Source organism: Martes martes (genome assembly GCF_963455335.1).
Source record: "Martes martes genome assembly, chromosome: 10".
NCBI classification, from domain to species: Eukaryota; Metazoa; Chordata; class Mammalia; order Carnivora; family Mustelidae; genus Martes; species Martes martes.
In genome coordinates, this window is record NC_137898.1 from 89,366,609 (window position 1) to 89,386,953 (window position 20,345).

The window sequence follows — 20,345 nt, forward strand, 5'->3', positions numbered from 1 at the left end:
CAGGAGAACAGCAGACATGCAGCATGGATTCCTTCCACCATTCGGCTGGACTCACTCCAGCCCAAACGCTCATACACAGTCTTAGTGAACCTCCTCTGCGAGGTTCGTGGACCTTCGTGAATCACTTATGGTACGCTAATGGGCCTTGAGAAAGTTGAAAAGGTGGTGCAAACACAAGCAGGAGAGGCAGGAGCTGTGTATGGGGAAGGGCTTGAAGTGGATTAGGATGTAAAGCGTTTGGGGAGAAGAGCTTTGACGTTAAGATGTGGCACTGAGTCAAGCAGAGAGAGTCAATTATCATATGGTTTCACTTATTTGTGGAGCATAACAAATAACATGGAGGACATGGGGAGATGGAGAGGAGAAGGGAGTTGAGGGAAATTAGAAGGGGAGGTGAATCATGAGAGACTATGGACTTTGAAAAATAACCTGAGGGTTTTGAAGGGGGGGGTGGGCGGTTGGGGGAACCAGGTGGTGGGTATTAGGGCGGGCACATATTGCATGGAGCACTGGGTGTGGTGCAAAAACAATGAATACTGTTACACTGAAAATTAAAAAAAAAAAAAAAAAAGATGTGGCACTGAGGGAAATTCCTGTCTTTCAGTCTGCATCTGGAGATTGGACTGGAATGATTCAAAATGCACCTGGCAGTTTCTAAAGCCTTTTTACTATGCAGTTTCTGCTGAATGTTGGAACAACTCTAAGGTAGATAAGGCAGATCAATTCTATTTTATAGAAGAGGAAATTGAGCCTCAATAATGTTTAGTGACTGCTCAAGAGCACAGAACTACTAATGTCGGGCTCTGAACTGGATCTCAGTGGCATCCCACTCCAGGTCATAGCTTACTAACTGACATGTGTGCAGCACCCTGCCTCCCTGCCCTTCTTAGAGAAACTTGCTTTGAACCAGCTGATTCATCATAAGGAATACTTAAATTTTCATGCACACAGTGTTTGCTTTTGTTGCTCAGGGCCCATTGATAGGATTCTTGTTATGAAAGCTGTTCGGTGGGTTGGACTCTCTTCCTACTGGTTTAGACACATGCTCTCTACCTTTGGCCTTTACACAGATCTCTAGGCTTTGAGAGGTTAATGGTCCTTTTCTTTCCCCCCACCTGGTACTCCTGAGGAAGTGTGGGCAAGGTGTGAGCAGAGTGAGGAGAGCTACCCTTCAAGCTCCATCAGCTCCAGTGACTTCCTTAGTTTTCACAAGCATCCTCTAAGCAACTTCACAGATAGGTAATGAAAGGTGGGGAAAGGGGGAGGGGGACTCCAGGAGAAAGGAGAGGGAAGAAAAACCATAAAGCAAGGGGGATACTGACCTTGCAACAAAGTTGAGCTTGTAGGCTCATTTAGTTCTAAATCGGGTGAGGGACATACAGGAGAGAAAAATGAAAACAAACACATATATTATATACAGCCGCTATATATTTGTCATATATAGTTTGTATACTGCCTTTCACATATAATTCTGTGAGAATGGGTAAATAAAGGAAGAAACACAAACCAAAAGTAGTAGGACAAGATTCAGCATGAGAAACACTAACGTGCTTTATGCTTCCATCCTTAGATGTGATGGTTGGAAAGTGAGGGAGCTGGCCACTCATACATTTCCCAGAGCTGTGCTGATCTGGGGGACTGATGTGGTAACAAAGGACCAAAGTCCCTTTCCAGATGGGGTTTCTGTCACACATCTTATCCCCACTGAACTGGAGACCAAGTTCAGGAGTTTCTGGTCCCATGGCACCACAGCACGAGCAAGATGGCCCCAAGAACCACCATGATTCTGGGAGCCCGGCAGTCTCTGTGGTCTTAGGGAGCAGGTGCTCAGGACACTATTGGTCCGTGGTAGGAAAGATGACCCTGCTCCCTTTGGATCCTGGCCATGATGGGGCCTCCCTGTGCAGCACTTCTCACTTTCCAATGTCCAGGTCACATGATGAGGGCAAGCAGTCTGTATGAAAGTCAGCAATAATGTAGCTGGCTTTCTGTGATGCTGTAGGAGAATGGACGGCATCACACAGCTTACAGATTCGCATAACACAAATGCTGATTTCCCATTGCCATAGTCTGCTTGATGGGTCTCCGCTGAGGGTCCGCTGATAATGGGAGATCACACACGGAAAACTTTGGTACAAGTTTGTATTTGTGATTGATGGTGGGCCTCCATCATGAATTTTGGGGTTGCCATGTCTGGAACAGACCTCAGCAAGAGCCAGTTGGGTAGAAATACCCACCTTGCTCACTAATGGCATTTGACTAGTTCCACAGAACTATGTCAGACACAGGGCATCTCAGTGATGGACTCCTCTCAAATGGTCTCTCATCTGAGATTTCAAAATTGCTTTCTTTTGGATTAAATTTGGAAAATGCTCCATGCTTTTTCTCCCTCTTAGCGATTTCGCATATAAAGAAAAGCTAGGAGATCTCCACATTAAAGAACATTCCCATGAGTACCCCATTTATCTTGGTGGACTCAGTCTTTCTAAACTTATCTGAATACATACTACCACTTTTCCATGTATTTTTTTAGAGAATCCTGGACTCGAGAGCTGACAATTGGAGGAATGTCCATATGACACACAGGGTGAAGACAGACCGACGGGGAGGCAGAGGTTCTAATTGCCACATAGGGGTCTGCTGAGAAGAGCAGATTTATGGCACATGCTTTACTGCATTCCTTGTCACAAACGCCAGCTATTGCACTCTCAAAGCTTGCGCCTTCTCCCCGTTCTCATCTTCAGATGGCTTAAGGGGAAGAGGCCAGGGAATTAGACAGCAGTGATAAAGCCAATTGCAAAACCATGTCATGCATCCAAATCAGAGGAGCAAGGAGGACAGAGGAGGAGGAGGAAGACTGCTTACAGGAATGAGGGCTGCTGTGGGTGGAGGGCAGGCCTGGGGAGGGTGGACGGTACCGCTAGGAGATTCTGAGATTTGCAAGGCCAGGGAAGGAGGGGTCTGTTCCTTTATAATCCTGGCCCTTCTGTTTCTGGAGACAGACACCTGCCAGAGAGCCAAAAAGGCCTGACAAATGTGAGGGGCAATTATGACTATCCCTGTGTGAGAGATGTCAGACAGATCAATCACTCTAATCACAGCTCTGCCCATTCTGAGCAACCAGCTCTGGGATCAAGGGCATCCTTCCTCTTCCCAGCCCCCTTGGATAAAGCTGAGCTTTGTTTTATGTGCTGGATAAAAGGGGGGCTGAATGTGATTTGGAAGTGGAGATGGGACCATGTTGCTGTATAGGCAGGTTATTTGGGGCTGGCTGGATATAATGTACTGTGGAGGGATGTGGTAGGGACTGGGGGCGAGAGTGAGGTAATTGAAGCTATAAGATTTTCTGGAAGTTCTCAGAAGAAAAGGAATTTATGTTCTTACTAATTATCTGCTAATGCCTTGTTTTCCCTTGCCATCATATTCAAGGGTGCTTGCTACCATGGGAAACTAGAAGGAAGGATTTGTAAAATTCCAAGCTACCTGAACTTGTGAGGGTATGGAGGAATTTTCCCTCAAAAACAACCAGAAATTCACTCTGTGGCCTGCAGGGTGAATCTGCATCTACCAAGGGATGCAAGTCATCGCTGGATACCTGGAGTCCTGGCAGATGACACAGACCTACACATCAGCTCACTTCCATTGTTTGACACATCTAGGATCTACAAGGGAGCTTGTTTGTTTGCTTTCTTTACTTGCTTCTGGCACCAGTATACTTGCCAGATATGTAGGAAGGCAGAACAATTTGCTGTACCCACATCAGTCCTCCAATAAACCGTTGTTTAATGAATTAATGCATGAATGACTATGTGACTTCTGTCAGGATGGTGGCTTGGCTAGACAGATATATCTTAACCCAGTCAGACAACACCCATTGACACAAATGAGGAGCTGGGGGGAAAGCCCCATTTCCTTCCTGAATTCTCCCTCTGAAGCTAATTTCAGGATCCCAAGGCCCATGATTCTACTTTTACAAATAGAATTCAGTATCTCTATGTCCCAACAGCCAGGAAAAGAAATGGTAACATTTTACACCACCCTAGTGAACAAAGTTTTGAAATAGTAAATGTTGCTCTCCAAGTGCTTTGCTATTAAACCCAACTAGAACCCCCCATCCCTAGTCAGTTGAGGAGCTCTTGAAGAGAAAAAATTAAATGTCACTTCATCATCCCAACACCATTTCATCCTGCCTCAGGGTTTACCCATTACAAATGGAACACGAACATTCTTTCTCATTTTTTCCCTACTACCGATACCCATCCATGCACTAGCTTTTTTTCCCTCTCTCTCTCATGCCCCCTCCTCTTTCATCTCACTCACCCATGCCTAGCTTCTCCTGATTCTCTTACACAAGCCATCCCATACTTGCAGCTCTTTCTGACTCTTTCTGTCCCATGAAACCCTTTCCTGTTTTCACTGCCCAGCTCAGGGCTCAGTCTTACCAAATAGCGTAATGCTGGCATTGGTGTGGCCCAGCTTATTGGAGGCCACACAGGTGTAGTTCCCATAGTCATGCTCGGAGACATTGAAGAAGATGAGTTTTGAGAGAAAAGGTCTGTTTTCCACTTTGACCCCCTTCTTTCCTTCAACCAGTCTGAGACCAACAAGAGAGAGACAAAAAAGGAGAAAAAAAAGGAGATGGTTATATTTTTCTCATAGGAGGAAGACGGACTCCGGAATTAATGATCTTCTTATTGCCCCCATCGACATCATGATGACTAGTTTTCCCCCGACTCAACTAATGCATGTTCACACACAAGGATATGTACCTGTATTTCTCTAGTTTTGTGCATGAGCCTGGAGACAGTCTTGGCACTACACAGATATTCGCTAAATTCCCTGAAGGCAGATGCCTTCAACACATCCAGTATGCCAGCTGTGTGACATTCAGACAGTAGGTACTCTGAGTGCGGACTTAATTGATGTAGATGATAAGGTTAATAAAGATGATGGTGATGGTAACCATAAAGAATAAAACAACAACAAGAACAACAACACCTCAATCTTCAAAGAGAAGAACCTGAGGACTTTGAAAGAACAAAGTGTTTTCAAGCACCTTGGTAATAAATGTTCTCTTACGAACTTGAGGCGTTCTGCAGATAATACCTTACTTTTGGTGGTAAATAGAATATAAGAATCAGGGATCACTTCTACAGCAGGGTACTCTGAAGGGCTTGGGAGAGGTGGTCTCCCCAGAATATCATAATAACTCAGTCTGGAAAGGATTATAGATTCCTAAGACTGACGCTACAGAGCCTGGACAATGGCAGTCTGATATGCCACAGTGGCTTGCACTGGTGGTAGGGGCCACTAAAGAAAGACCACAAAGTGTGAGTGCGGAAAACAGATATACCTGCTAGAGCCATAGATATCACTACTAGGCAGATGGACAGGGTCAGGAGAATACCGCTTAGGGGCTGATGGGGTCATATCCTCTATCTCAGGATGCTGTCAGCAAAAATTCTTAGTACCACTACATGTCTACATGGAAATTATGAGACCAACCCTCTTCCTTTTAAAAACTCTGGAATGTACTATTTCAGAGAATGGGCTTTAAGCCAACCTTTTACTTTCCCTGAAATCATTTGTCTTACTTGCCCAGAGGCTGAGCCTACGCTATGGGAAAGATAAATGTTGGGGGCGGGGAGGGATCATTCTGAATGGAGGATCTCAGGGAACATGGTTTAGGGCTTGGTTGGGGCAGAATATGTAGGAAATAAACAATGTCAAGGCACAGGGACAGAAATTGGGGCCAATGGCTGGTTTCAGAGTCATCAAACTGAGAGAGACAATATTCAAGGCAGAATTGGAAGTGAAGCCCAGCAAGATGATGATGAGAAAATGCTCCATAAACTAAAAATGTTCTTCAATATACTAAATTTCTGTGGAGTCAGACATCAAGACCTCCTGCCTGTCTCTGGGTCCCAACATGCACAGAGGACACGTGCTTTGTCATCCTCTGAAGATGTTGTCTCTGTAGGACTACAGAACAGTTCAATCTGCTACCCCAATCCCGATCTGAAGAGAAAGTCAGGCTCTGGCTTCAGTTCTTGCCCAACATCTGTCTCCTGGGAAGTCAGAAGGTTGGCTGGAGGAAGTTGCTTGCTTTTCATTATGTAGATTTTCCTGTGGGAGCCTTTCTCTCTCATAAGCTAGGGGCAGTGAACTGGCCTGAGTCCATGGACTTCATTAAAATGTGAGCACTGTAGGAACGGAATGAGGCATCCGGCTGTACTGCCAGACGACGCTGTTTTATTTCCAGCTTGTTATGTAGATATTGATCCTCTAGGGGGTGCTGTCCAAAGAAGGCTCCGCAAGCCCACCCACCAGGAGGTTTTGGAGAACCCGTCAAGTGTATTGATCCCATTTGCCATTTTGACGCCATTCCTGGGCTGGGGAGGAAGCCTTCACATCAGAACCAAGCTGTGAATTAGATTTCAGCTCTGCAGTGGGGAGAGACACTTACCCGAATCAGGTTCCTGCTTGACAGCTCTGAAATGTCTTTAGCTAAAAGCAGGGTGGGGTGGCGAGCAGCGTTTTGCGGCACTTTGCAGCTTCTGGGACAACATACTTGCCTCTTCTCTGTGTGGTCACACATTTCCCCATCCTATATCGCTCCCAGGCTCCAGATTTTTAATGAACCGGAGGCTTTTCATTGGCTCATGTGTCCCCGTGGACGGGTGGATCTTAATAAGTTATGCAATCCATTTCCTCTCCCTTTGAGTGAAGACACACACAGTGGCCGTGCTGTGCAGTTGAGTGGTGCTAGGATGTAGACAAAAGAGGCTTCTACTGAAAATTTTGAGAAAACTCTCTGTCCCCATCATATGGACTCCTTTGATTTGCCTCTGAAGTCCGCTCATGTTACTAGGAATGGAGCTAGGGGAGAGCTGCACTTTCCTCCAGGGGGAGCCACCTGGAGGAGGTTGCCTGGCAGCCTCAGTGGCACAGGAAGGACTGGCAGCAACAAAGACCTCAGAGCCAGAGCTGTTCTTGCTGAGCTGGGTGTCAGGAGGACAGACAACTCCACTCAGTGGGAGAACACTGGAAATAAATAAATGAGGAGCACATGGAAAACTGACCAGAATCAGTTGAAGGGGAGACAGGAGCCCCCATGAAAAGAGCTTGGACAGTAGAGGAATCAAGGTTGCCTGAGCCAGGGGGGGATCTGAAACGTGACTGGGCTTTCTTCTTGGAAAATAATACATATACAGCAGTCCCTCCTACGACACAGAGGGTGCAATGCAGGGCTGTGTTTACATTTTTTTTTCTCACCACTGGTCATTTTTGTCGTGGACAGCTCTACATACTTCCTCCACATATTTTAAGATCTCACTTTCCCCTACATTTTTACTTATCTTTTTCTCCCATAAATAATTTAAAAAAATATATATATACATATATATAAGATGCATCTGATTAGGGAAGACCCGGATGATTGAAGGTTCAGGAACTGGCTGTGGAGCTCCATGTTTTTTGTTAGTTTTTTTGGATACTAGACTTCCACAGAGGAGTGCCTTCGGTGGTAAGGCAGAGGGACCAGGGGAGGAGGATTTGCAAGAAATATGCTTATTTACTGGGCAAATGTTACTCCGTTCAACATGATTCTGAGTTCTTAGAAGAAGGGGGAAAGCCAGCTATTTCTTCTTATCTCTTCACGTGTTTGCTTTTCTTCCTTCTGCCTCCTGTCTTTCATCTCTAAAATGGGCCAGATGAATAGGATACACCTTGTCAAGATGCTGCCAGTCTTTTACTTCAGGACGGAAAAGCACTGCTTCTCATTTGGGAGGATTATGATAAGACAGGATGAGTCTGACGATGGAATCATGTGATTCCAAGACGGGGCGAGCTTTTGGTGTCTGACTGACCTCATAAAGAAAGGCACCCGAGGCATGCTGGAAGAGATGTTCTAAGTAGTGCAGGCAACATCTGGGTCACTGCTGGCCTGGACCTGCTCCAAGTTCCCTTCTTGCAATCCCCCTTGGGCTGTTTTTCTTCCCAGCTTTTCAGCCCCTAAAGCGCCTTCCTCCTCCACCCCACATGCACCACCCCCTCCCCATTTTTATCAAAGTGTTTTGAACATGGACAGCTCTTGCACATTTATTCGTTGTTCACCCACCTTAAAATAGCTCTTTGATCACAGTAATTGTCATGTTGCCTGGCTGTTCTGAGCTGCTGAACCCTGTGCTAACTCGCCATTTGATAACTCCTCGCAATGACAATCTTCCCTGAATCACAACAGATATTCCGATGATGGCTGCAACAATGGGAGGGAAGGGAATAGTCCCCTTTCTTTTCTTTTACCTTGAAAGGACAACCCAGGCACAAAGGGAGGGCTAAATCGGGTCATGGACTCCTTTATCCACCGCCACCGACGGTGTCCGGAACTGAACTGGAGCCCTGCTAACTTCTTGGCCACTCCCAGCACCCCGTGAACATTCCCAGTTTCTTAATGCAAGCCTGAGAGTATGTTAAAAATAGCTTCAGGCAGAACACATTATTTTCTTGTCCTATAAAGAAAAAAAAAAATCACAGGCCTTGCAATGTTTCTGTGGCCTTCTCTGAGATTTTGCTTCCCTAAAAAAAAATGTTTAGTTTCAGGCCTGTTGATTAGTGAGGAATAACTCTGTATGGAAATGTTAAAAACAGAGCTGAAAATCATGACTAATCAGAAAATACATCCCCCATCCCCCCATCTTGATAACTAGTTGGAACTAGAAGAAGATTGTTCAGAAATTCCTGCGTAACCATCTGGAAATGGGAAGCTAGAAAAACTTTCTTCTCCTTGGAGGCAGGTAAGGTAGGGAGGGAGTCTTTACCTTTTGTCATCCTTGTACCACTGGAATTCTGCAGAGGGAACAGCTGAGGCTTCACACTGCAGTGTTCCCTTCTGTCCCACGGGGACGCCTGTCCCCTTAGCTTCTGAAATGTACGGCGGGTCTGCAGAGAGAAGATGTGCTGTAGCATTTTAAAATGCATCCTAAAGTGAGGCAGGCTGCCTCATTCACTGGTTTTGGTGTTTACTCCCTGCTCTACCTCTGCTTGCTCAAGCTGACAAATTGTACACGAATTGAGCCAGTGTGTGAAACCACTACACGGTGCTAAGGAAAAGCTTGTCTTCCTAGCATGTACGGGTGCTGTTCCCCTCTGTGCAGAGGTGGAATGAGCAGGTATTCAGGCATATTTCCTGTTTAAACTTTTTAACTTTCATAGGAGAATGCCAGCCCATCAACCTTACACTCCTTTAATCAGCCTTATAGAATTTCTGCACACCAGGTTCTTGCCAGAGTCTATAACCTCAAACCATTCAATTCCCATCAAAAGCTCAGTTGCAAGAAATAATATTCATGGAGAATTGCCTGAAGCATAGACAGATCAGTCATTCTTTCAAGCATCCTAAAATGGATCCCCAAATCCAGCCAGACCAGACTAGACCTATAAACTTGGCCTGCATTCATTTGAAGTCTTTACCTAACTACCCTTGGCAATTCCAACAGTTTACATTGAAGTGCATTATGAAAAACAGCCATAATAAACTTGGCATTCTATTTATTGCAGAAGTACCATGTGTGACGTTGTTGACTATATCTCAAAGTGATCTATTTGTGGAGACACTAAAGAGAAATTTCTCTTGGGTCTCTGTACCAGGAAAAGCAGTGTTTTTCCCAAGCAACAGGTTTGCTTTCATCTTATGGACATAAACCTTAAAGCAGATGATGTCTCCCCATTTTGATTTCACAACTCAAAGCCAAATTCTGCACCTGCGTCTACCCTCCTTGAGGTATATATTTCTGGTGTTCTGGTGTTCGTTCCCTAGCTTTCACTTACTGTCTTGAATAGGTTCTCCCTTTTGTTCCAATCCCCTTACTTTCCAGGTTAATTTTATTAACTGAAAATCATTTCAAATCCCTTTAACAAGTTGGTGGTACACATTCTGGTATAAGAATGGTAGCATTTTTATACCTATCCCCTTGCTTCCTAAAGTGCTGTGCATTAAGTAGGTTCAAATTGTAACAGAAAGCAAAACATTAAAGAACAAATAACCACCAAGACACAATATTCTTCCCACACTTCCACCCCAAAGTTTTCAAAAGGAAACGCTTCTTGTCTGCTGGGTTAGTTGTTGGGTTCTATCCTATTGTAAGACTTCCTGAAATGAGCACAGCTGAGAAAACTTTCAAAAAGTCCTATGGAACTACTCAATGTATACTATAAGGAATCAAGAGGAGAGAGCATGAGACACAGGTGGGGACGTGGAGGAGGGTCAATGTCAGAGAGAATCTGAGTGGTTGATAAGAGAGAATGAGGGGTCTAGAGTAGTGGCCTCCAAACTTTTCAGATTCTGTATCTCTTTTAGTCAAAATCAGGTTCTGAGATGCATCCTCTAATATGTGTATGTTTATTTATATTTAAATTATGAATGTGCACTTTGTACATCAACATATGTAATCACAGAAGTATGAGATCACATAAGTATGCCATAAATATGTACAATAAATTCCCATAAGTGTATCATAAATTTCCTTTATACACATGGTATTTTTGCCCCCCACTATGGACATGACTGGGCTAAAGAGGGAAGAGCTAGGAAACATTATGAGCAAAGTATGGGAAAAGTTGGGATTCAAAGATGCATTTCTATAAATTGTACATTGAAGGCCATTTAATGATCTTCCAGGAATATAAGTCAAGTTTGGGATTATATTAAATTACTTTCAGCTGCAATTTTTTTTAAAACTAGAATTTGGAATTATTCCTCTTGAAAGCAGAGAATGGACAATGGCATGGCACTAGTTCCCATCCCGAGTCAGCCTCTGGCTCTGTGATCCAGCTCTTTGCTGTGGTCATGACAGCAGCCAGCCTCACACGCACAGGGTGGGGGTTCCTGAGACCACTTACAGTTCACGGTGACCTTTACTCTCCGGACCACTGGTGCGGCCACATCATTGGAGGCACTGCACTCATAGTCCCCCGACTGCTCCCGTGTGATGCCCTGGATTTCCAGGTATTCGTCTTCACTCACAAAGCCCACAGCTGCAGGAGAAGGTATGGTGAGAAAACAAAACAAAACAAAACACCAAAGGTATAAACTTAGAAAACAAAGTATAAAATGGTTATGTCTTCAGAGAATTGTGCCATTTCCAAGTTTTGATTCTTGAGAACGATGCCCATTCTCCTTCCCCCACTCCCCGCCCTTCTACTGCTTCCATCATCAACTTTCCTTTAGTTTCCCAGTAAAGCAGCTGAAATGTTTGTGCTCCTACCTAGACTGAACACAGAGCCTGGAGAATTACGGGTCCTCAATAAGTGATTAATAATTTTGACATTTACACGGTCCGAATCTTACCAAGCGGTGGGACTCTGGGATCTAAGTTAGGCACCGTACGTGAATATTAACTCTTTCTGATTCCAAGGTATCACTAAGGCTGAACCTTGAAGTCTAGAGCTGATCACTGCATCCCAGACCATGAGTCAATTAAAAATACCACACTAACAGTTACACACACAAGAGCCACAGAAGGCAGTGGCAACACTGACAAAAATAAATTTAAACTCCGGCTTTTAGATTTAGACACTAAATAAAATAAGCAAAGATCAGTTTTCTAAATTTTGATCTGCTAGAACTCTTGTATAGAAGATACTGAAGACAAACCAACAGAAAGGACACCAGACTTTAACCACAAATATGGAAGAAAGTCAAGAGCAAGAAGACATGGTGGCAAATCTTACCATGTCATGTCTTAAAAGTGACACGTTTCATGACATGTCTTAAACGTGAGACATGTTTTCCCTGTTGAAAAACTGTGAATAAAAGACAACCCTCGACCTACTGGCTTCCTACTTGAGCACTAACCATGAACATTGTCTTATGGAAACAGCAAGGTTAAAGCCTGGAAGACTGATTTCACAGTTCTCTCCCTTAGTCATCGTGAACTTTAGCCTACTTACGAAAAGGCAAGGGAGAAAAAAAGGAACTGCTTACATCCCAGCATTACTCTGCCTTCTCTGTTAAGTAAAGATAGTTCGATGATATATTTTATTATGTAAACAGGGATACTTTTAAGGGTAAAAGGGATACTATTAATAGTTACTCTGGGACAATAAAAGCATGCGTTGAGACTGTCCCAGGCAACTGAGAGACATTTCACAGGCATGTTGTGCATACGGTTCTATAACCTCTCAGGGTTGTTTGGGGTAACAAATGAAAACATACATATACCCGAAAGCAATCTGAAAACTCTCACAGGTTGCAAACCTGTTGCTTTAGGAAGTAAGCCTGTAATCTGCTGGGAAGCCAGACTCAGGTGGAGTGAAACTATTTTAACATGAGTGGTCCACATGAGTAAAGGGAAGAAAGGAGCATTTTTCTCTGGATGATAAGACCTCCCATAATGCCACATGGATCTGTAGATCCAAAGCATGAAAATGACAATAGTAAGACACTAATATAATACAAAGAAAAATAGATATGGCATGTAAAGTTACTATTGTGTTTGTTCCATGACATCACTAAGGTCACCATCCTTGTCAAGATAACAGCAGAAATAACAATGACAACAATTAGAAAATGACTATCTTGTCAATTACGGGCACTGCCTTCCCATCCTTGTCACCACTTCTTGGTCATGAGAAGTCTGTGCCACCATCCAGTAACAAGCCCAACCTAAGCATTTCCTCATACTTCTTCATGCCACATGGAACCCCCACTAAACATGGGTAGACATTCTCTTGCCAATACTATCTACATGAGAGCAAAATAACAGCCTGTATCTGTTACAGTAAGCAACCAAAATTCACAACAAGAACCAGGAACACATTAATAAGTGGAAAACAGGGCCCAGAAGTCCAGGCTATGGAGAGGGCAATCAACATTACCCACAAAGACTCACAGTCGCGGCAAGTAAGAAACTGCTAATGAACAATAGCTTTCTTGTTACTGTTTTGTAAGCATCTTTAGAGAAAGAAGTACTAACCTTGATTTGAGGAAGAGTGCAGGGAATAAAAAGAGAAGGTTGACATGAAGAAGGTGTGTTTCCTTCTACGTTGTCATTGTTTATTTTCTCCAACCTCAAGCCTACATTTGTCAGATCTTTCCCAGCTAGAATGCTATAATTACTGTGCAAAGTATCTCAGAGACCAGTGTCACACTTAATATTCCCATTAATTTTAAATGGTAGTCCTTGGTACATATGTGTGGCAATTGGTGTCATATTTTAATTAGGCTTGCCCTACACCATCTGAAATTAATAATAGCTCAAATTACCAATGTAATTTATAAATTAACAGTGCCGTAGCATTAGGAAATAAATTAGCTCTGGACAGCTGTTTCTGGACTGAGCTCCAGTGTCAGAGCAGTGATTGGTAGGAACTCACATCTCCTGGGAGGCTGTGTACTATACCACCAAAGCAAGGAAACTAAAGGACACAGGGGATCTCTGCATCTCTTATCCTTACCTCCAACCAGAGGCCATAAATACACTTTAATTTCACCATTCACGTATGTTCTTGTGTGACCACAGCAAGACTGATAAGGACCCAGCTTGGATGAGCTTGTTATATGGACATCCAAATGAGAAGCAAGTCAGGGGGACTACAGACTCAAATGCAAGCACATAAATGTTAGGGTAATCACAGTCAAGAATTCATCAAGTGGGGACAGGTGTATTAGTGTATGTTTAATTTTATACATGAATATCGGGCAATCTTATGTAGAAAAGGAAGTTGGATGGCTTAAGATTTGGAGAAGCCGTATGTTCTCCATCAATCCAGATTTCTATTACCAGAGGGAAGGGATTTACACTTAAGTCATCCTGCAAAAAGCAGTGAGGCTTAATTTTACTATCATATGTTCTCCAGACCAAATGTAGAATTATAGAGAAACCACAATCACTGTACTGTTCACCAATTGTTACACGTCGACTTTCTGATTAAATTGGGTAAGTCACAAGAAGAGTAATTTGTATAGTAAAATGCTTTATACATTTTAGGTTTCACTGTTATTATTTTCCCCTTTATCCTCACATATTTTTTTTTCTGTAGGAGAATCATGTATAAGAAAAACAGAGAAAAAGATTAGTAATGTAACAAATTAAACTCTGAACCACCAGAAATGAAATTCCTATAGTTGCTGCTTAAAACAAATGACGAATTAAACAACAATAATATAAAAAAAAAGCCCTAAACTGAAATTTACAGAGTTGATGATTGAATTTATAGAGTTAATGATTCAAGGAAAGTTTTCTTTGAAACAGCAATTGTGCTCTGGCTGTAAATGATCAATGCTTTATCACTCATATGAGGAACTTAGAAAGAATATTGGGGGAAAAAACAGATAAGCAGAGCATATTTTAAAGTGCATTTAAAGTGCTAAAGGAAATTCTTGGTTAAGAGCTACGAGCGGGGAAAGAAGCAAATCACTTGATAAAACCCTATGAAAAGAAACCCTTCATGGTCAATAGCTTCTCATTTGTAAGTCTTTCTTTTCCAAAGAAAACACATCCCTTAGTGGAAATGACATGTTCATCTGCCTAAAACACCCCCTCCATCATGTCACACCTCTCCAGACACTAAAAATGGCTCCCTATTTTCTGTAACATCAAACACAAACCCCACTGCTTTATGGAAACCCTTCAACAAGTAGCCTGGATCTACTGATGCCAGCTCATTTCGCACCTGTGCCATGAGGAAGGCAGCAGGTCATCCCGAGAAAAAGGAAAAGCTTGGCATCAGACACACCTGATCCTCTACCTGAAACTTCCTGAGGAGTTGACTTGTGCCACTCCTCTGTGCCACCACTGCTTCCTCTCCACAACTCAGAATATTGTTACCTCCAGCAGTCCTTTGAGGATGGAATGCCCATGCCACGTGGCTGGGGCAGTGAAAGGCATGTGATAAATTCCTGCAGGTGTTAGCTCTGTCTCCACCCTGGTCCCTACCGCTGTCACCACAGCTTTCACGCCCGGCCTGCTATTCTTCATCTTGGACCAACATCATCGTTCCTTTTGAACAGATTGCATCCATCACTCAGAGAGCTATGTTCTTTCTGTCACCAAGGCAGACACCACCTTGCTTTCAAATCCTAATTCTTCCCTGAAAACTCCTTGATATGGGTTGAATTGTGTCCCCCAGAAGATCTGCTGTGGCTCTGATCATCAGCACTGCACAGTGTGACCTTATTTGGAAACAGAGTCTTTATAAAAGTAATCAAATTAAAATGAGGGTGGGTCAATCCTGTGTGACTGGTATCTTCATAAAAAGGAGAAATTGGGACACAGACAGGCACAGAGGGAAGACTGTGTGAAGATACACGGGGAGAAGATGGCCATGGGACCACAGTGATGACTCTACAAGCCAAGGAAAGCCAGGGATTGCTGGCAAATCACAGAAGCTAAAGGAGGCAATGTAAATTCTCCCCCACGGCTCTCAGAGAGCACATGAACCAGCGGACACCTGGATTTTGGACTTTTAGCTTTCAGAACTGTGAGATAATGCACCTGTGTTATTTATGCCATCTAGTGTGGGCTGCTTTGTTATGGTGGCCTTAGGAAACTCGCAAACGCCCTTCTGTCTCCTGTCAATGCCTGTTACTCTCCTGCACTCTTGCTCCATGCAGAGCCCCTCTAGGCTTTAAAACCACAAGGGAATTAAATGCGGGAGCTTAAAGAGACATTAATGGTTATATATAACTCCATAGTTGCTATATTAGGACATAGTCTGACTTCAGTAGAATTCCCTAGAATAGCTGTTTAAATATAGATTTCTAGATCCCACCCACACCTATTAAGTCAGAATCTTCAGGAATGAGGAGTTTTCATTTTACTAGGAAATTGCCACATACAGCCATGTATGGGAGTTAGCAATATCATTATATCCTTGTATCTTAATGTGGGAAACTGTAGTGCAGGGGAGTCCACATCTGGTTAGTGATGGAAAACCCCAGTTTTCCTGATGTCCAGCCCACAGCTCCTGCAACCACAATAACACTTTCTGTTGGCCAGTTGTTTTATGCTGTCTGCACTGGTCTGATTTTCCGATGGAAATGAAATTCTGGTGGCGGGGACCAATCTTAGATAACTCTGGCTTTCGAGGCACCTAGGAAAGTAGTTTACATAATCTAAAGTTTGTCAGCTTCTTATTAATGAATTGATCAACTGTAGAACTACAGGCTGAGGGTACCTGGGTGGCTCAGTTGCTTAAGCGACTGCTGTCAGCTCAGGTTATGATCCTGGAGCCCTGGGATCGAGTTCCTGCTTACCAGGGAGTCTGCTTCTCCCTCTGACTCTCCCCTCTCTCCTGCTTTCTCTCTCTGTTTCTCATCCTCTCTCTCTCAAATAAATAAATAAAATCTTAAAAACAAAAACAAACAAACAAACAAAAACTATAGGCTGAGTTCCAATAAAAAGAAAGAAAAAAAAAAAGATGGGAGTTCCCTGTTGCTCACTTAATTTTTCTGTAGCTCTATTCCCAAGGTGGTGTCACTTCTGGTAATTGTTCTTAGCACGATATTTGTATTTCCCTTCTTTAAAAAATATCATCACTATTAGTGTTCTAACAAAACGGGCTTTCTTTAAATATGTGATTTTAAAAGGTTTATTGAGTGTTTAGTATAATTTATATTTAGTCTTGGGGCCAATTATTTCCTCAGAGGAATGCATTCTTAATTTAAAAATGTAGATCAATGAGGACGTATGATTTATCTAACAGGGCTTGTCTTACAGCCAACTTCTTCGGAGCACAGCTATTTCATGAGGTGGAATCTGACAACCCAAGCAGGGAAAGGAAGCGAGTTGGAAATGGGCTTACACCTGCAACTCGGTTCCCAAAGGAGCCTCACCTTATCCAAAGGGTTTCGATCAGCAGTTTAGAACCAATCACAGGACAAAAACTTCCCAGGATAAGTAATACTTACTTGGAAAAGTAAACCCCAAATCTCTAAGTTCATAGATGGGGGTGTTAAAAGACCTTTATAACTGAAAATAATAATAGCCACAATTATCATTTTTATTGCACCCAAGAATAAGCTTGTCAGAAGAACAGCTGTAGCTATTGGAGAGGAGAGGACACAGCTGTCTCCTTACTTAATATTTTTATGGCATATATACCAGCTGAGATAAAAATCATGGGGCCTCAGAAACCAAAAAAAATGCAGAACACAGAATTCCAAAATTTGAGAGTTGGAATTTTTTTTTTTTTTTAATTTCAATTTAAGGGCTGTGACTAGTTTAGTCCTAGACCAGTACTCATGCCACTGCTTTCTTTCCCTGTCTGTTCTCATCAGGATGCTCCTGTTAAACTCAGCCTGGGTTTCAGGGACAGCTATTTCCAGGACTGACTAGCGGGTGTCCCCCTGGGGCCTTTTTTAGGAGTTGACCAGCATGGTTTTGTTCAGAGGCTGGGAGGTTGGAGGGAGGGCAAGAGCAATGTGACAGAGGTGTGGTTACTGTCCCACAGCACCAAAATCCCTGTGACCCAGAGCAAATGGTTTTGAGGTGCCCGTGTTAGGGCACCGATGCTCTCCAGACTGCTGGATCAGGAAGGGAGCACATGGGATGCACACAGAATCGAGATAGCAACACTGACAGCAACAGGACGAGACGATCAGTATTAAAAATCATATCCAAACATGATAATGGTATTGATTTATCAACACAGCATAGATCCTGAGGGTCTGAAGTTATACGGAAGAGCTGATCATGGTTGTCAGCACCACTGACCTGACTGCACCACGGGCATGGGGCAGTTCCCGAACCCTCAGTGGGTCCCAGAGGACCGATGGCTTATAATTCCCTTCTTGGTGCTTCAGATTCCTCCTCTGTCAAATGGGGCACATGATACTACTTAATAGGGTTACTGTGAGTATTAAATAAGCAAATATGTATAAAGTCGTTAGAACATAGCAAGTTCTCAATAGACAGCAGCTACCACTGATACCACAACTCTGAGCACATTTTAATATACAAGATCCTCGATACAGGAAAATCTCAAGGTAGAGATGAAAGAATAATCAGATCTCTGCTTTTCTAGTAGGAATTTAATAATAATAAACTTTACAAAGGATTCACCACAGATCCTCTAACGAGAAAGTTCTACTCCCTTCACTTAAAATAGGATTTGATTTACAAGGGATACAGATTCATGGGATCATTTCTTCTAGAAAAGCTGGTGTAGCTGCACAGCCCATGTGAGACCTGATGAGGGTTTGAGAAATGTCTCTAATTTCACAATTAAGAATAAAAGGAGACATGGATACAAATACATAATCTATCTATATTCTATCTATAGATGCCAACTGTAAATTGTATGTCTATATTCTATCTAATCTTTTTATGTTATCTGTATGTGTATAAATATGGATATATATATGTATGTATGTATGTGTGTGTATATATATGTGTGTGTGTGTGTGCGTATATATATATATATATATATATATATATTCGGCCTTTCCCCTCGATACAGAGACTACAACTGACAGAAAAGAGAGTCGGAGGATCTCTCCAAAAATAAGTGAATTTATAAGATCTCTTTCAGAAGAAAGTTCTAGAGGGCCCAACAGGCTTAGACTAGCCCTGAGGTACGGCCTCAAATATTCACTGAAAAAGTTACTCTTGGTAGCAATATAGGGACCACATTTGGGGAACAGGATAGACTGCCTAGTTCTAAACACCTGGCTTCCACAGTGGAAGAGGGCTCTTCCCAAAACATGGTAGCGTTTGTTGCTAGAGAGCCTGGAGCTAAGACTGCTGAGTGTACAACACATGGCAATGTCCCCATGCCATTACTTCCCTGACACTCTCAGATCTGTACTGATGTCATATGGCCTCTTCTTAAAGCTGGGAAACTTATCTCATCATTTCCCTCAGTTTTCTGTTAGATACCTAAGAGTTAGTTGTTCAGAGCAACATTAACTGGTCACAGCATCTCTTGTACCATGCCCTACGCACAGAAGATACCATCCCCCAGGCAGCGTCTATGCTCATTATCTTCACTGCTTAAGATCGAAATGCAAATTGAGAGTTGAAAAATTAATCTATTAACCTGAATCCATCATAAAGCGATAGCGATCCAATAAGGTATTACATAAACTGATGCCAACTATAAATTGCATATCTATCTATCTATCTATCAAGGTAACAGCGAGACACTTAGCATAGATCCTGGCATATAGCAAGAAGTTAGTTGAGGGGTGTCTGGGTGGCTCAACCGGTTAAGTGCCTGTAAATTGTTAAACCTCTTGAGTTTATCTCAGGTCATGATCTCAGGGTCATGAAAGTGAGTCCCCCATCGAGCCCAACATGGAGCCTGCTAAAGATTCTCTTTCTGCCCCTCGCTGTCCTGCATGTACATTTTCTCTCTTCCTCTAGAAAACAAAGAAACAAACAAATAAAACCTCATTTGATGGTGGAAACTGAGTGTGTGTGTGTGTGTGTGTGTGATTTTATTTATTTTTATTTGTCATAGAGAAAGAGAACTAAAGAGTGAACACAAGCAGGGGGAGTGGCAGGCAGAAAGAGAAGCAGGCTCCCTGCTGAGTAAGGAGCCAGATAGAGGACTTGATCCCAGGATCCCGGGATCATGACATGAGCAGAAGACAGATGCTTAACCAACTGAGCCACCCAGGTGTTCCAGTAGGTGTGTGTGTACGCACACACACACACACACATATGTATGCATTTATCATATATATATGATTCATATTTTATTTGAATATGTGTGAATATGCATATATAAGATGTAATCGATAATTATACTGATATATAGAAGGGCAAAAGAAAGAATTTCCTTGATATTTGAATTTTGAAACTTTCTGGGATTAGTCATTAGTGATATATTAAGGAGGAGCTGAAGCTCAAAATGTAATTATATGAAAATGAGCCCTGGGACTCCGCAGAGCCAAGCCCTGTGTTTCTCTGTGGCCTGTCCCTTCTTGTAATGACATGACTCTAGTACTCTACGCAGATGCGGCTTCAGAAGCCGGCTGGGCCCTGGGAGTAGTGTGCTCTTCTGTGTGCGTTTTCACGAAGGTTGTCAGCTCGGTTTTGCATGCAGACCCTCTATGATGGGTGATGATATCAGAGTCAGAAAGCACACAGCTGGATGTTTGGAGTTTGCAGCTTGATGTCTGGAACCTGGGTATTTGCAGCAGTGCAGCTGATGGCTGCTAAAAAAATAAATAAAGAAATCAGCTTTTGATTTGTAAACTCAGCCAATTTGATCTGAAAGACATTGATAGGGGATAAATATAGAACTCCGCAGTGTCATATTACCTCAGTATCTTGGCTGTTTGCTTTCTCTTTTTCTAAATCTCTAGAGATGTAAGTCTGTACTGAGTGCTGAGAAATGTG

The 20,345-nt window shown here is 42.8% G+C and overlaps 1 protein-coding gene across 6 annotated transcripts in view; it reads right to left on the bottom strand.

Moving 5' to 3' along the window:
- Positions 1-20,345, bottom strand: part of NTM (neurotrimin) — a gene marked incomplete at both ends in the record, with an annotated part of 921,401 nt that overhangs the window by 10,034 nt on the left and 891,022 nt on the right. For 4 of the 6 annotated variants that reach the window (XM_080816924.1, XM_080816925.1, XM_080816926.1 and 1 more), the window contains 3 exons: positions 4,443-4,594; positions 8,820-8,940; positions 10,900-11,034. In XM_080816924.1, coding sequence (XP_080673050.1) covers positions 4,443-4,594; positions 8,820-8,940; positions 10,900-11,034 — 408 coding nt within the window. Of the gene's footprint in view, positions 1-1,322; positions 1,359-4,442; positions 4,595-8,819; positions 8,941-10,899; positions 11,035-20,345 lie in introns of all 6 variants that reach the window. The other 2 variants (XM_080816923.1, XM_080816922.1) reach the window with 1 other exon arrangement.